Source organism: Lithobates pipiens, unplaced genomic scaffold, assembly GCF_037356315.1.
Source record: "Lithobates pipiens isolate NorthernLeopardFrog02 unplaced genomic scaffold, aLitPip1_a1.2 Scaffold_13, whole genome shotgun sequence".
NCBI classification, from domain to species: domain Eukaryota; kingdom Metazoa; phylum Chordata; class Amphibia; order Anura; family Ranidae; genus Lithobates; species Lithobates pipiens.
Window position 1 is genome coordinate 17916625 of NW_027507718.1, and position 17175 is coordinate 17933799.

The 17175-nt window shown below is 39.1% G+C and overlaps 1 protein-coding gene across 5 annotated transcripts in view; it reads right to left on the reverse strand.

The window, feature by feature from the left end:
* The window catches only part of LOC143973958 (transducin-like enhancer protein 4), a 165263-nt gene that overhangs the window by 146073 nt on the left and 2015 nt on the right, over positions 1 to 17175 (reverse strand). For all 5 annotated transcript variants that reach the window (XM_077474887.1, XM_077474886.1, XM_077474885.1 and 2 more), the window contains exons 2-4: positions 15701 to 15798; positions 13998 to 14061; positions 13758 to 13802 (exon numbers count right to left, since the gene is read on the reverse strand). In XM_077474887.1, the coding sequence (XP_077331013.1) occupies positions 13758 to 13802; positions 13998 to 14061; positions 15701 to 15798 (207 nt within the window). The remainder of the gene's footprint in view (positions 1 to 13757; positions 13803 to 13997; positions 14062 to 15700; positions 15799 to 17175) is intronic.

The window sequence follows — 17175 nt, forward strand, 5'->3', positions numbered from 1 at the left end:
ATAAGACTACCCGTCAAGTGTTGGACTTCTAAATACATTAAGAACCTTTTTGAATGCAACAGTGCTTTACAAGTGCTCTCCCACTTGCACATCGGGATTTTTATTGGCATTTTTCACACTAGCCAAAAATCCCCCCCTGGAATGAGATCCCCGGTTCGAGCTGTTGTAGCTATACATCAGCTCGCCGCTAAACAGCGGGGGGGGGGGGGGGCGGGCGGTGCTCATGCATGGCCGCTGGCCACGTGCGATTGTGAGCAGGAGAGGCAGAACAGGGACGAGTGTGTGTGTACACACTTCCCTGTTCTGACAGGAGTGACAGCTTGTGTATTTCTATTACCTAGGAACCACATCTGTCACATCCTCCAGTCAGTCCCCTCCCCCTCCAGTTAGAATCACCTCCCAGGGAACAGTTAACCCCTCAAGCACCCCCTAGCGTTAACCCCCTTCATTGCCAATGACATTTTTACAGTAAACAACGCAATTTTATAGCATTGATCGCTGTATTAGTGCCAATGGTCCCAAAATCTATCCCCATAAAACTTTTGCGCAAACCAATCAATATACGCTTAGAGGTTTTTTATTTTTTTTATATATTTATTGGGGGGGGGGGGGAAGAGATATTATAGCACACACACTACTAGGAAGGACATCCCCTACATTTGTGGTCACTGGGAAGAATTCCCTCAAGGAACCCCTAGAAAATTCTGGAGGAACCCTGGTTGAGAAGGACTTTTTACAGAGCGAGAATATGCCACATTGATAATGACATATAGGGCTCATGCACATAGGGTGTTTTTACAGCTGTTATGGGCATTTGACTTTAACTGCTTCTAAACGCCCCTCCATGTTAGCCAGTGTGCCTACGCACACAAACTTCCAAAGGCATAAGCATTTAGGGGCAGAAAAAATAAAAACCAAAGTGCAGTGTTTAATACCGGATTATCAAGCATACCAGCAAGCGACAGTAAAGGCACACTGAAGTCCCAGTCATTTAAAAAAGGTTTAAGAACATTTTACAAAAATCATGTGCGATGGAGCTGAAACACTTTTGAATTAGGGTCACATCTCATGCAAACAACTTTCTAGGTTTCAAATTGAAACTTGTGACCTATATAAATAATATAAGGTTGCATCCTGTGGTCATGTGTATGTGGAAGGGGTCATGTAACTGAATTTATATACAACTACTTTATGTTTTTTTATTTTATAAAAAGCAAGAGAAAAAAATAAATAAAAAAAAAGTGGTCTCACAATCCAATTTATTTTTAAATGAAATGCTTAAAAATAAAATCTATATTATTTACATACCACATAGCAAACAAAATGTCACATTCTGCAGTTTTCTAAGCTACAACTAGGCTTGAAAGTGTAAAAAAAATAAAATAAAATACAGGAACAGAAAGCAAGATCTGAAGACACTACATGTTTTGCTTGGTTGCTGAAGACTGCAAAACCACAGTTCTGCACAGTTTAATGGATGTGGCTCAAAGCCACCGAGTAGTACTTTGGTTTACCAAAATGCAGTAAACAGTCTTGTCTGGGTCTCTTAAATTTTCCAGACTTCTCAAGCTGAAAAAAAAAAAAAAAAAAAAAAAAAAAAAAAAAAGGGGGAAGGGAGGGCAGATACTGTCAGAGATCCAAGTGATAGATGAAAGTGCCCTCTCATTTCAGGAGAGCATCAATGTATAATTTTTTCTGACAATATTATAGCTTATAGCTGGACAATTAGAGACAAATTCCAGCCATCATGTTTACCCAAGACACTTGCCAGCATATCAATGACTGAGTAGCACACTTTGTGAACTACACATTTACAAAGTTGTTTCAAGATAATCGTAGCTTACTATTTGCATTTGGTCTGTGAACATACTTTCTACTTAGGGAACAAAAAAAAAAAAAAAAAAACACACACACACACACACACACACACACACACACACACACACACACAAACCAACCTTGTTACAAAACTTTATAATTCAGTGGCTCAATTTCACTTGAAGGAAAAAAAAAAAATAATGTTAAATTAATAAGTGATGACAGACGTGTTATATCTGCGTAGTTGCCATGCCTCATGGTTACAGCAGTTCTGGGAACGAGCAGTAGTTTGTAGTTAATGTTCCGCTGTGGTTACGGCAGCCCAAGTCAGAAACCCAGAACAGACTACAAGACCAAGCCTACCTCAAATATCTAAGCAAACACTGGGCCAAATGCACAGTATTTATGGCTTACCAACTGTGTGCACTCATCCTTAAACCCATGCAAATTAACATAGCACAGGTCTATTTAAAGATGTCCACACAGATTGAAAGCTTGAAAGGCCACAACTGACTAGCTTAACTTGTCATACTTTCGATAAACCTCACCACCCAGAAAAGAAAACAGCACAAATACACAGTATACGGTGTTGCATATCAAGGATAGCTTAAGTGCCCTTACCTTAAAGAGGAAGTAAACCCTAATGGGTTTACTTCCTTTGATTCCCTGCAAAGGTAAAGCATAATGGACTACTATTTGCATAGAAGTCCATTACGTGTCACTTACCTGACACAGGAGCCAGCGATGTCACCGCTGTCCCCTGTAGTGTGGAGCATCCATCTTCTCAGTGGGTCTCGCTGCTCCGCTGTTGTCATTTGACGAAGCCGCGATCACGTCACTCCCGGCACATCGCCGTAGACAGCGGTGCCTGTGTTTCGGCAAATATCTCCCAAACCGTGTAGGTTTAGGAGATATTTCTTGGACCTACAGGTAAGCCTTAATCTAGGATTACCTGTAGGTCAAAGTGATTTGTAAGGGTTTACCACCACTTTAAAAAGTGATGTCCACTTGGTCAGACAAAAAAAAATAAAAAAAATAAATAAAGGGTAAACAAGCTGTATACTGCACCTTACTGCTTTCAAAGTATGGTGCATGCATCACTAAAGGGAAGGAGAGGACAGTTGGGAAAAAGACAAGCAACAGGTCCCTGGAGTTTTAGAAGGTAAATAAGTAATAAACCAGGGAAACAAGGTTTATCCTCTTCAGGCTCACAGGCCTGTACTTCTTAGAATTTTAAGAGATAAACCCTACATGAATGCAAACTTGCTGAAAGACAATACTCAGATTTAGGCAAATTCTGTTCCATAAATGACAATGCTCTCACCTGGAAAAATGGTGCTAAACTACATTACAAAGAAACAATTTACACCTCTATAAAGATAATGTGAAAAAGACCTTATGCTCAGGCATGAGGAAAAAAAAAATATATCTATCACTGCTGCTACCTTAACACCCCCAAAATTATAATTATATATTTTTTTTTTTTTTTTTTTAAACATACATACACACTTATTTTTTTCAAATCCAATTAAAATCAGCTATCACGCCAATCTCAAGGTAGCACTAGGACATATTGTTGTCGTCACTACCTCCACAATAAAAGGGAAAAAGAGGTGCACACATAAAAGTTCATTAAAAAAAAAATTATATAGTGCAGGAAATAGTCTAACATATCCACCAGGACTTTTCTTGGATGGCCACTCATGCACGAGCCACCTTCCCCTCCCCAAAAAACTCACCAGACCAATTTGCCATTCATTTTCATGACTGGCATGAAATGCATATCTGTATTTACCAAAACTCCTGGGATCAAATCAACGTTACATCACCCATCTCAATCAACTCACATAAATGGAAAAAAACAAAAACAAACAAACATTCAATAGTGTAGTAAAAACACTCACTTTTGTTAAAATGCCACTCACAAAATTAAAAGCAACATAGGCTCATCACAGAAGTAGCTCCAGGCAGTAGTAAATACACGTCTCTACCTCTCACATCATCTGGAAAGTCATGTCGGGCTCTGACGTCATTTCCGGTTGACGCACAATTAGGCCTCTTGCACACTACAGCTTTTTTTTTTTTTTCCTGAGTGAAAATACAGCCCATCAAATTGCAATGTACACACACACACACACACACACACACACACACACAGTGCATTCTTCATAAAAAAAAAATTAACTATAAATGTAGAAAAATCAGCTCTTGTTCATAATGTACACTTCATGCGTGCAAATAAGCGTGAATGGCCATTTACATATTGTACAGAGTGAAAATAAGTTTGAGAATGTGTGAAAATATGCACAATTTAAAAAAAAAAAAAATAAAAAACCCACAGCTGAAAAAAGTAGAAACAAAAACACGAGTATCACGTGCAAGAGGTCTTATACTGAGGATGTGGTGACAAAACCTGCCCCACCCTATTAGATTGTAAGCTCTTCTGAGCAGGGCCCTCTTAATCCTCTTGTATTTTATTGTATCCCTTTTATATTGTAAAGCGCTGTGTAAACTGTTGGCGTTATATAAATCCATAGCGCTACCTTGAGATTGGAGCAATAGGAGATTTACACTCTCGTTTCAAGTTGGATCTGGGAAATAGGATTTTTCTAATGCAAGATAAATTAGAAGCCACCATGTGATATACCCAGGCAGCTTTCATGCAAAACAGAACTATCAGTTTCATGTGGTATTTGAAGTTGAATTCAAACACAAACAGTGCAGCGCTTCAATAATTTATTCGTGAACAATAAATGAATCATTAGTGAGCAATTAAGAACACAATAATGGGTGAAGAAATACATATGCAACTCCAATCATGGAGAAGGAAGCAACTAAGATAGTCCAAAAAGTCAGAAGGATTAAAATGGTTAACCAGGATAATAGTCCTACATGCCATGATAGAAACTGGAAATCGCAGCATAGTCAGAGTGTCACCAACTAAGCTCAAGTTACGTTTTTTGCTGGAACATTTGCCAAGAGTGGTCTATGTGCACATTGTTTACAACATCAAGGCCAGCATCCCAGATTAAGAATCTTAAACCTCCAAGTAGCAAACATCGTCATGGAGGAGTGGAAGAGGATTCCAGTGGCAATCTGAAGCTCTGGTGAACTCCATGCCCAAGATTGTTAAGGCAGATTTGAAAAATAATGGGGGGGGGGGGCCCACAAAATATTGACACCTTGAGCCCAATTTGGACATTTTCACTTAGGGGTGTACTCTTTGTTGCCAGTGGTTTAGACAATGACTGTGTTGAGTTATTTTAAAGGGGACAGCAAATTTACACTGTTATGCCCTGTACACACGGTCGGACATTCCGACGACAAAATCCGTCGGATTTTGTGCCAAACTTGTCTAGCATACACACGGTTGCACAAAGTGGTCGGAAAAGTCCGATTGGTCAGAACGAGGTGACGTACAACAGGACTATAAAGAGGCCAGTAGCCAATAGCTTTTGTCTCGTAATTTATTCCGAGCATGCGTGGCACTGCATGTCCGAATTGTCTACACATGATCGGATTTGTCAGAAAACTTTAGATCCTGCTCTCAAACTTTGTGTGTCGGAAATTCCAACAGAAAAAGTCAGATGGAGCCCACACACAAATGGATTTTTCAACAACATGATCCAATCGCACATTTTCTGTCGGAAAGTCCGACCGTGTGTACAAAGCACTATACAAGCTGTACACTCAGTGTTGTCACATGAAAAGATATAAAATATTTACAAAAATGTGAGAGAATATATAAAAATATATATCTATCTCTCTAACACACACACACTTTTTATTACAGTTGACTTTTTTTTTTACAAAAGTGAAGAGGTATTCTGCCATTAAAGAGGAAGTAAACTGATGGGTTTTTACTTCCTCTTTTATTTCCCTGCAAAGGTAACACATAAAGGGCTACTATTCATTGCATAGTAGCCCATTATGTGTCACTTACTTGAAAATGAAGCCCGCAATGTCACCATTGTCCCCACTAGCAGCCATCTTCACCCCTCTTGCTTCTGGGGCCACAAACTCCGGCTCTGCGACTGTCTGGAGTCGCGTGACGTTTTCATGTGTGCGTGAGCCACCAGTCATGGCATGACCCCTATTAGAAAACGGCACATTGTGCCCTTTCTAAAGTGCGCATGCACCATAGTCATCAGCGGTCAGCTTTTTTTTTTGTAAATATCTCCTAAACCGTGGAGATTTAGCCTTACCTTTAGGTAAAAGTGGCTTCATACTGGAGTCACCCATCACCTAGTGGATTCTTTAGAAAAATCACTCTAGAGAGAGAGTGGAACTAAATTGGATCAGCTTACAAAACAGCCCCATCTTTTCACATCATGTGGAAAATTGTGCTGCAACGTATTTTACATTTACTGCAAATTCAAAAACACACCATTAAATGGATTGTAACATCGAGTCAATGGATATACTTCAAATTGTGTTACTGCCAGAATCACCAGGTAAAAAATAAAAATTAGCTGCAAACTACTTTTATGTTCTTGGGTTTAAAATACTCTTAAGAGGTTGATGCACAAGATCAGACTCACAAATGGTCTCTTTGCACAACTCTTTTCAGCCGATCAGCTTATGTAAGAATGATCCAGAATGTCCAGAAGTCTCGCTGCGAGGACTTAAAATGCATACAGGTTCTGTTCTCACAGATTGCTAGACTGACTAAAGAATCAGTAAAGAACAAATGTGACTGTATGAACACTTTCACACTTATACAAGTATATACACACACACACACACACACACACGAGCTCTACATATGATCCCTCATGGCTGTTTTCGAAGACAGTAGCTAAAACTGCATGGTGCTGGTTCATTAAGGGATCACTTCTCCCTGCCAAAAGTAAAAGCAAATATTGGCATTAAAAAGATATGGCTATCTCGGCAATAAACTGCCTTTAACTGGATTAAGGAACAGACTACATTGACATTTTCTTTAACATAAACCACAGCTAACATAAGCAATTTTCATTTCTCCTATTTTCCAGGAAATACTGATCTGAACATTTCTGAAGCACTAACAGAAGTGAAACTTCGACTGACTCCTTTGCCACCCATGTACAATCTACAGCACTGCAATGGTGTAGAGAGGAGGTTTTGTGCTTTAATACAGTACAGCTATTCTCCTCACATGGCCTACACATCATCACTCGCAGAAAGACAGACAAACAGTATGTTATTTTTTCTGGTGCAGACTGGCACAATCTGCTGAATGCCTTTCATTAAATAACTTAACAACAGGAGGGCCAACTGTGGAATAGGGAGTAGGAAGTCTCATACTTTTCCTGACAAAATATTGGTTTCCCCACTACATGTTAAGAAGCAAACACTGTGGTTACTAGCTAGGAGGACAGAAGAAAAAGGACATGAAAAAAAAAAAAAAACCCACACATAGCTAGAAAAAAAAAAAAAAAAAAAAAAAACTCGTGGCGACATACTGTAAATAAATCAGGTAGTACATTAGAGCCCAAATATTGGGACGCCTGCTTAACACTAACTTTACAAGGTTTAGGAGTGTGTCTAAAGGGAATGTTTGACCATTCTTCCAGAAGTGCATTTGTGAGGTCAGGCACTAATGTGCACAAGAAGGCCTGGCTCGCTATCTCCTCTCTAATTCATCCCAAAAAGGTATTCCAATCGGGTTGAGGTCAGGACTCTGTGCAGCCTAGTCAAATTCCTTGATGTCTATAGGGTCCTTTCTTTGTGCACTGATCATTTGGTGGTGGTGGGGGTTATGGAATGGGGTTGGGCTTGGCCCCTTAGTTCCTGCGAAGGGAACTCTTAAGGTGTCAGCATACCAGTACATTTTGGACAATTTTAGGTGAGCAGCAATAATGCACAAATGTGATAAGATGAGGCTACAAGGAAAACACTTCTAAAGCACTTTCCAACATGCACTAGAAGCTCCCAACTGACCTTGTCAATAGACATACATTCTGATAGCAAAGACACAAGACAGATCATTTTGGAAGTTACATAGTAAGTAAGGTTGAATAAAGACACCAGTCCATCCAGTTCAACCTGAGTGAGTGTCTTCAATTGTCCCTACCCCTGTACATTGCACACTCACATTGATCCCTATCCTCAAGGAGCCCACAATCCAAGGTCCCCATTCATATAGAAGGGCCATTTTGGGACAGAAGCCAATTAACCTACCTGCATGTCTTTGTGTGGGAGGAGTGTCGGAGGAAACCGGAGTATCCGGAGGAAATCCACACAGGCACAGGGAGAACATGCAAACTCCAGGCAGGTAGTGTTGTAGTTGGGATTTGAACCAGCGAAACTTCTTACTGCTAGGCGAGAGTGCCAACCACTACACCACTGTGCCATCCCAAGTTGTAATTTTAAAGTGACTGTAAACCTCAGACATGAAATGTGAATGAAGCATATCCCTGTATTGTATGTACTTGTCTCAATCCAGAAGACTTAAGCCTTGTACACACAATACGATTGTTGGCCAACCGAGCGTCTGATTTTTGTCCGAAGGGCGCATGCCAGGAACTTTTCTTGTATACCAACGGTACACAATTCCATATCTACCATATGCGTCTGTAAACAGAAAAATAGCCCTCGCTAAAGATATATTTACTCACCAACCAATCTAGTTTGCTCACAACAGATGCAAAAGCAGAAAGACAACTGCAATCTGGAATAAAAGCCACCACAGAAGTTTTATTTAACAGCCCAGGGCAAGACAGAGCATCTGAACTCCACCCTGTAACAAGCCTCACTCGAGAGGAGCCTACTACAATGACTTATTCTGAAGTACAGCTACTTTCTTTCCTTTTACTTTCACACTTGTGGTACAGATGACACATTTTTCTATGGTAAAGGGTGTTTAAATTCAGAAATCCTTCAGATAATACAACTAGACTAATGAACGGATTTTTCTCTATTGCAGTTTATACTGCTGTGACTGAAAAGCAGCAGGCTGATGAGGTCATGAGTCTTCTCTATCCTCCTTTCAAAAAGACCCCATTCTTTCCTCCTGTAAAACGTCTTGTACGCAGAAGTGCATACATGACTGGCTTCCATTTCCCTCTCCCAGTCTGAGCTCAGCTGAAGAGAAAAAAAAAGGTAGAACTAAAATGAATTTTCCTTCATATTCGATAGAGTAGGGGAGGGTTTGGATTATAATCTGTCAATTTTTCTTTTGCCGTTGGTGTCCCATCTAGGGGGATTTCCGTTCACTTCCTGCCCCGTAGCCACAACAGAACGTAAGAGGAAATCCTGCCAAAGTGAGGATATCCCTGGTTGTCACCAGAACTGGTGTCATCATTTAAAGATTTTTTTCCCCTCCATTCCTGTTCTGGCAACAGCCCGTGGTTTAGGATTTTCTTTCATTCTCCGTTTTAATAAACATGGCAAATACAGAGGGTGAATCTCCCCAACTGGGGCAAAGAGCAATAAAAACCCGACAGAAGTTCCTTTCCCCTCTATCCAAAACAAAACACTTTGCCATTAGTTATACTTTTAGTTCCAGTATTTATAGTCGTAGGTATTCAGTTATTACGCAATACCGCCAGGTCAGCTACCTGCCACCAGCTTGTGATTGCACAGTAGATGACTGAGGTTATTGCTATCCTGTCAACATTAACCTAGGCAGCAGAACTACATGCAGCACACTGGATTGGCTCACATTTTTTTCAGTTTAAGATAAGAAGTTGATAGCAAATAAAATTTTGCATTTATACTAGTTTTGTTTTTTGTAGTAATTTTTCACGTTTGAAAAACCATCAATAATAAATTCAGTGTATATATGCCTGTAGTTCAAATTTCAAAATTCTAAATAGGGACCATATTTTACAGAATTTCTGGGACTGCCCTAACATGAGAAAATATCAGAGCCTAGGAACCTAAAGCCTAGTACACATAGGCCAAATGTTGGGCAGCATCGGCCAGGTCAATAGAAACCAGACCAACATTTGGCCCGTGTGCGACGCAGCCGGTCAGACAGAAGCCGAGAGGAGCATGACTGAAAAAAGGTCTGCCGATAGGCTCCTGACTGGAGTGTTCTGGGGGGGGGGGCATCGTATAGTTAGTGCAGCAGCTCTGACCTGAGCTGTCAGGTTTTTGCCATTCAGCCCACTGGGATGAACGAGAAAAAATAAAATAAATAAATAAAAAAAACCCACACACACACACACACACACACACACACTCTGTACTAGGCTTAAGAGAGGACTGCACCATTGTCTCCTGCTGTCTCTGCACTTCCAATTAATTGACAAAAGAACCCACACACTTTTTTTTGGATTTCTTGTCTGGTGTCTAGATAATCAACGATGAACATCTTTACCTAGCACACTTAAAACGCCACCTCCAACAACAAATACCTTTACAGAAATGCTTAACGGATAACGAGGCCAATATATTGGTACAGTTTCAGAAGAACCATTACTCCCCCCCCCCCCCCATTAAAAAGGCACCTAGATAAAAGATATCACCATGTTTAGGTGTGTGTCATTTATTAGATTTCAGTTTGTATTCCCCAAGCTCCTCATATCTAGCTGAACTTGTTAGTATTTGACTGCTTCCAGCATGAATGAAGCATGCTGTTAGATCCAACTGGAAGTTTGAGAGACCACATTACAAGTGTCAGTCAATTACAGTTGACATCCCCCTTTTATTTTTTTCTACACATCCTCTGTCACAGATCAGCAGTGGGCGAGACAACCGCCTCACAAAATACATACAAAATTAGAAAAGAATGCAAAGTAACATTGAGAGAACGTTGCACTGAAATGCCTATAAAAATTTTACACTGCAAGGCTCTGCATTTTTTTTTTTTTTTTTTTTAATAAAAGACCCTTTGCTAAAAGGCCCAACCTAATTAAAAACAGCTTCTTCTGCAGCAGCGGCTTTGATTTCGCTTATTTACACATTAACTTCAGCCTCCTTTTGGAAAATCGAGTCTATTCACTGTAACACGCAGGCCCTTTTATCTGCCCTGGACAGCATTTTCTCCAGCAGATGAAGTAGATGCCGATTGATTTGCTGTCGAGCATGGTAAATTAATAGCAACAAATTGCTGAGGGCCCAGCTCGCTGCTTCACCATGCTTCGGCAGTTTTGCTTTATTTGCTCCATGATGGGCAGCAGTCAGCCCTCTTCAAGTCAATTTCTTCTTAACAACCTGCAATACTTTTCAATGGTGAAAATAGAGCTATTCCTTGTAAGTCAAAAATCAATATCCTATAGCCCTTAGAAAATGCTAAACAAGCAGTATTGGCAATCCACTTGGTACTAGAGGGTATCAGATATAAAGCTAATCCATACGGCCTCCCTCCTTCAAGTTATTACAGTTTGCTAAAAGGATTCTAATGCCATTTATCATCATTTGCCATCGACTGCTGCATCTACAATTATGACATCCTATCGGGCTGCCGAGTCCTTTCATGTCTGCTCAATTAATATTTCAGCAGCACTTCAAAATGGCTGTTGCCCAGGTCTAGCAATAAAATTTACATGGCAAGAGCAACAGATTCGTTTTCAGGCGGCGCGGCTTCATTTAACCCTTTTGCAGCCTGGGGCTCAATGGAAAAAACAAAACAAAAAACGCTATGATATCTCCAGCAAAATTAACCAACTCAGTAGTTCCACATTAGGTATTTAACACAGCTGGACATACACTGCAAAGGGGGGGGGGGGGGGGGGACAGCACACTCCCTCCACATAGAGACAAAAAATTTTATAATATATATATATATATATATATATATTTATTAAAAACAATATATTCGGCTACTGACATTCAAAGACCTCCAAAAACAGAAAAAAAAATATATATAGATTATACATGCATTGAGCATCGAGACTCTAGCTATTTACTCAGTTACCAAAATTTGAATTAATTATGTTCTCAAACATAATTGTTAAAAATTGGCAACATTACACAGGCTTAATTAAGATTAAATCCAATTTACTAAATGTACTTTAATTGGTACTAATTACATTAGCTTTCCTTTCAGAATGACAAATTCCCCATAGGTTTCGCTTTAATAGTCTTCTATCAAAATCAACACTGGATGACTGATGATGAGCATCAAAACAAGGGAAGGGCTGGGCACATCGACCCCACATCGCTACAGCCGAGTATGTTTATCCTTTCATCAATTTGCCAAGTCACAAATCACAGTTCTGCTTCAATCACAGCCTTCATTTTCTGTTCCAGTGAAATATCCAACAAAAATATATGTGTGCTTGAAAGGGGGCCAAGAAAACAAGATAGAATTCACAGGGAGAAAAGGAAAAAAAAAAAAAAAAAAAAAAAAAAACTAATTTCAAACACACAGGAGGTTTAAAATAGCAGGGCCGCCAATTACTAGGGGTACTTCTATGGTCTCTGGAGATCCCTGCTCTTGAACCCTGAAAGGCATAAATCTAATAAGCCTAACCTGATCTGTAACACTATGTCCAAACATGCCGCAGGGCAACTTCACAGAATTCTAACCTGCTTTCTATTACAAGGGTATCAAGTAAGTACATCTGGATGAGCGCCTGAGAGGAACCAAGGCCGTCTGTCTAGTGGATGAAAACAAAGACGGATATGCCCCCCCCATCATCCCCTCCCTTCCCTCTTCTGCTCTGGTGAAAAGAGGAGGAAGCAGAGATTAAAAGGAAATATATAAGTAGGATGTTTTTCCAGGGCTGTCTGTAGTTCCTAATGCGATAAACAGCCTGCAGGATTTTGTGTAAGATTGCATTTAAGGAAGGCTGTATAAAGATCAATTTTGAAGTCGAAGGGAGATTACCAAGGTTCTCTTTTAAGCTGTAAAACTCAAGACGAATTTAAAAGGACTGGGTGGAAATATGACAGCATAATCTAACTCATAAAATTCTGCAAATTCCCTTCTAAAAATGCGGACAGATATAAATAAATATAGGGGCATCCCTGCTGCAGAAAAGTATTGGACATATTTTCAAAAACAAGATTCAACATGACATTAAGCACTAAATCTTAAATCATTAAACTGTTTAAAGCGACTAATTAATTTTCCAGCCGAAAACAGTGACATACAAAATTTAGAGCTCATATCACATTTAAACGTTGATAATTACAAAGCAGGTCTGGTGCGCCAATTCACTGGGGCCATCAGGAATTGATGAAGTCCATAAGTATTACTAGGTTGTTTACATTACTAATTTGAACAAAAAAAAATGACAGTAATGGAAAATTATATTCTAATTAAACTTAATCCTCAGTAATCCTCTATTCCAATCATAATTACACATACAACTTCCCATTAAAGTGTAAGCACAACCCTTAACATAATTGTTCTTACAATGTTTGGAATTAAAATGTCATTTATCTCTTGAAATTGTAATCAACCAGGGAGTGTGATTGCTTTGATTTTAGCACAATTAGTATTTTATAAGAGAGGAATTATGTTTGTAGTCCTCAACACCCATACATCATTCATAGCACACAAAAAGCAGCTTTACAAAAAGCAACCAATCCCATAGTCCAAGCATGAAAACCTTTTATATATCTCACCAACATTACTCCATTATATACTCGCAAAAATCATAACAAAAAATGACCACATTGAAGTCAAATATAACCTACATACAAGAGACCTGCTTATATGCAAACACTGTCCCCAATAGAGCAAATAAACCGCAAAATGTTTATCGTGAGTCACGCAGAATAGGAGAAAAAAAAAAATGGTTCCTGGAGTATAAAAACACCTGTCTACAGGAATCACAAATACAGTGCATGAACCACAGTGGCACTAGCCAAAAAAAAGATGAAATAAAAAATAAAAAAAAACTACACACATTTACAAGATGCCACATAGACAAGTCTTAAAAGCAAAATATCTTTCTTCATGCAAAAGCATAACAAAAAAAAAAAAAAAAAAAAAATATTGGTAATAAAAACATGGGTTCAAGGAAAGGATTCCTTTCATCAAAGGAAATAGTTTAACATACCTGTTTGTGCATTTCAATATTCAGCCCATATGACATCTCATAGTACTAGAGAAGAGAAAATAAAATAGAAAAGCCATTAGATTGCCTTCAAGCACCAAGAAGCTTTATCATATGACAGCGGCACATCCAATACTTTAACCTATAATCTAGCTGCTGCCTCCAGCAACACAAGTCTGCTATGTAAAAACTATAAAGAGAAATTGAAAGAGACATTTTTAGCTGGCTGTACGGCTTTCTTACCATGACATAATGCCGCTGCATCTCCGTCTTCTCGCTGGCCAATTTCTCACATTCCAGTTTCAAGCTGTACAAAGCAATGACAAAAATGGTCATATTTACACTGCACTGACTTTTACCACAGCCATTCGAACGCAGTCATCAAGAAGACAGAATTAGGGCTGGTTTATGTTCCTGTGAAGCACTTATGAGGTAGCTTGTCCTATTGGCTCCAAACATCTTAAACTCTAGCCTCTGACAACAGAACAGACTTAACACTTTAATGGCTGGAAGAAATCACTCATGCACACTCAACATCTGCTGGCACTAGTGGCTGATCAAAGATTCAGCAATAGGAGGAGAATTGTACCCTCATATACTGAAGCTATTGCCACAATAAATGTCCTGTTATCACACACACTGAAATGATTGTAAAGACATCAGAAAAGTGTGATGGATACAACATGAAGGTCATTTACCGCCAAAAGCAAGTCTACAAAAAGAAGCCAAAATATTGCAACAAGAGCAATGATCTGCATTAACCCATAGCAACCAGCTTTCAAGGCTATAGATTAGAACAACAGTCCCTGTGAAAGCCGACAGTCCCATTATTTGCCCTTGGTTGCAGTACTTTGCCTTAATAAAAACCAACATAAACCAGATTTTCATTAAAATACACCACATAAACAAATAACTGCAAGCTCCATCAAGAGACTGAGAAAAAAAAATTATATATATTTTTTATTTTTATTTTTTCACATATCATATATATACACACACACACACACACACACACGGAAAGATCATAGGAACCAAGCAGTCCCTAAATATAAGTGTGCAATGATTTTTTTTTTTTTTCAAGCTTGTCCTCCATTAATGCCAGTATAGGAATGAGAGAGATAGATATTATTTCTCTATATAACATACACAGGTTCTATTACTACCGTGAGCTTGATATACTAAAAACACATCCAAATCAGAAGGCATTCATATAAAAATAAAAAACACACACATCCCAATTCATTTCAGCCATTCACCACCAAAACTTCACGAACTGCAAGAGTAAGCACTGCATGTCACTCATAAAAAGGAATTAGTGTAAATAGTGCAAGCCAATATTGCTAACAATTTTGGGATCACAGATCCTCTACCAAATCTGGGATTTCTCACTATGCCAATTCTAGCTTTTTTTGTGCCCAGAAGTCATAACACAAAATAAAAGATGTATTGAAGTATAGCACATGTATGAATGGCATGCAATTTTACATTTATTCCATTCAGTAAGATATTTCAGTTATGCAGGCCAAATATTTCTTTATCCTCAGCAGTATGCCAAATGCCCGCCTCTAGAGTTGCCAAAGGCTTGTTAATAGGGTTTTCAATGCAGAGGAAGCAAGCACTGTTCACCTATGATCTACAGCACTAGTGGAGGTAATCCACACAGAGGTGGCATCACCCCCAAGGTAAACTTCAGCAGTGCCTATGCACCATTGTTACAACAGTTCAGCAGTTTAGAAAAGCACATGCTTGCAATCCTAGATAATGGGTATACTCTGCCACATACTTGGCTCTGAGAAGTGAAGGTGTTTTAACTCGTATTTCCTATAGGAAAAGGCCAAACCCTTTCAACAGTTAACACCTTATGTACACAAAGAAAAAAAAAGAAAAAATAGACTGACAACAAGGGCTAAGCAAACAGAAGGATCAGCTAGAGTAAACAGTATTACCTGTGGTACTGAGCCTGTAAAAACTGAAACTCCTCCTTAATCCGATCACACGATTCGGATATGGTGAATTTGAAGGGCTGAGCTGGCTGATGCGGAGCCTAAAAAACAATAAAAAAAATAATAATTAATTACGAAATCATCAGGCCAGGCTGTCTTTGCCAGAAAGGCGTGGTATGCTCTATAAAAAAAAAAAAAAGGTGAGGATTATAATCCGAACACAAAACCAAAGTCCAAGAAGTGTAAAGAGATTAGGAGACAAAAAAAAAAAAAAAAGCTATGCTTCTCAATCATAACTGGGTAATAAATGAATAAAAGGCCATCTGTAGCACACAGGTGGCTTGGAGCAGACTGGTTTTAGAAAGTCATTTCTCAACTTTGCCCCCAAGTCTAGTACAGTGAGAGATATGGCCAAATACACTTAGCAGGCTCCAGACAGGTAATGTGTGTGTGCTGAATACATAGTGACCTTAGGGGAGGTATGCTGCAGTCTGAAAATTACTAAATCTTTTCTACTTTATTACACACTATAAGATTAAACTAAACACAAAACAATTCCACTCTTGTGTAAATATATACACATACGACATTACAAAACAAATCCCTTAGTCATAGCAACCCAGATTGTAATAATCCTAAAGTTTAGCAACAATGTGCTAAGAAATTATATATTTATAAATAAAATAAATACACTTTTTTTTCTCTCCCTCCATATTTTAGTCCCAAACACAGTGGTCAATGTCTAACAGGCCAAGTATTAAAAGTGTTTTTGTGTTGGATTTATGAGAGCCGAGATTGATGTGGCACCACTGCCTAGGGCTGCAGGATATAATGTCCCCATTAAGGATCAGTACTTTTATGTCGGAGGGAAAAAAAAAAATCCACCAGGAGGGTGATCATGCTTCTCTTATTGCAGGGCCTCTGAAGATTAGTTTTGTCTGAGTGCAGAAGGAAATGGCCCCCATCGTGAGCATATTTCTTTTTACTAAGGTCATTTGCTGGAGAGAGAGAAGATCAGATCACTTGGGCGGGGGAAGTCAATCTCCTATCAGCCTATTCTGTCTACACAATAGTGTATTAAAGGATCACTGTATGTTCCAATTACATTTGGGTTAATAGCCGGAAATGCGAGGAGACCTAACTTGTTTGAATGCAGGCTACAAAGCCTTGAAGGGGTTTTAATAATTATTAGTCTCTACAACCTGAATAAGGAATCAGACGACACACTTAAGCTTCTTAAAGAAGCAATGAAGCTAGAATGTCTACTTTCTGTTTTTCCTGCGGCCACACAAGGTAACCCCTCTCCCCCCCCCCCAAAAAAATAGCCGTCACTTGAAAGAGCTTTAGCCACATCATTAGTTTGTCAGGCAACATCCCTGCATTCTGGCGGCTAAAGATTAAAGCATCCAACCCCTGATCAATACATTTTATGATGGAGCATAAATGCCAAAGTGGATTTAATGTTTTTGCAATTAGCT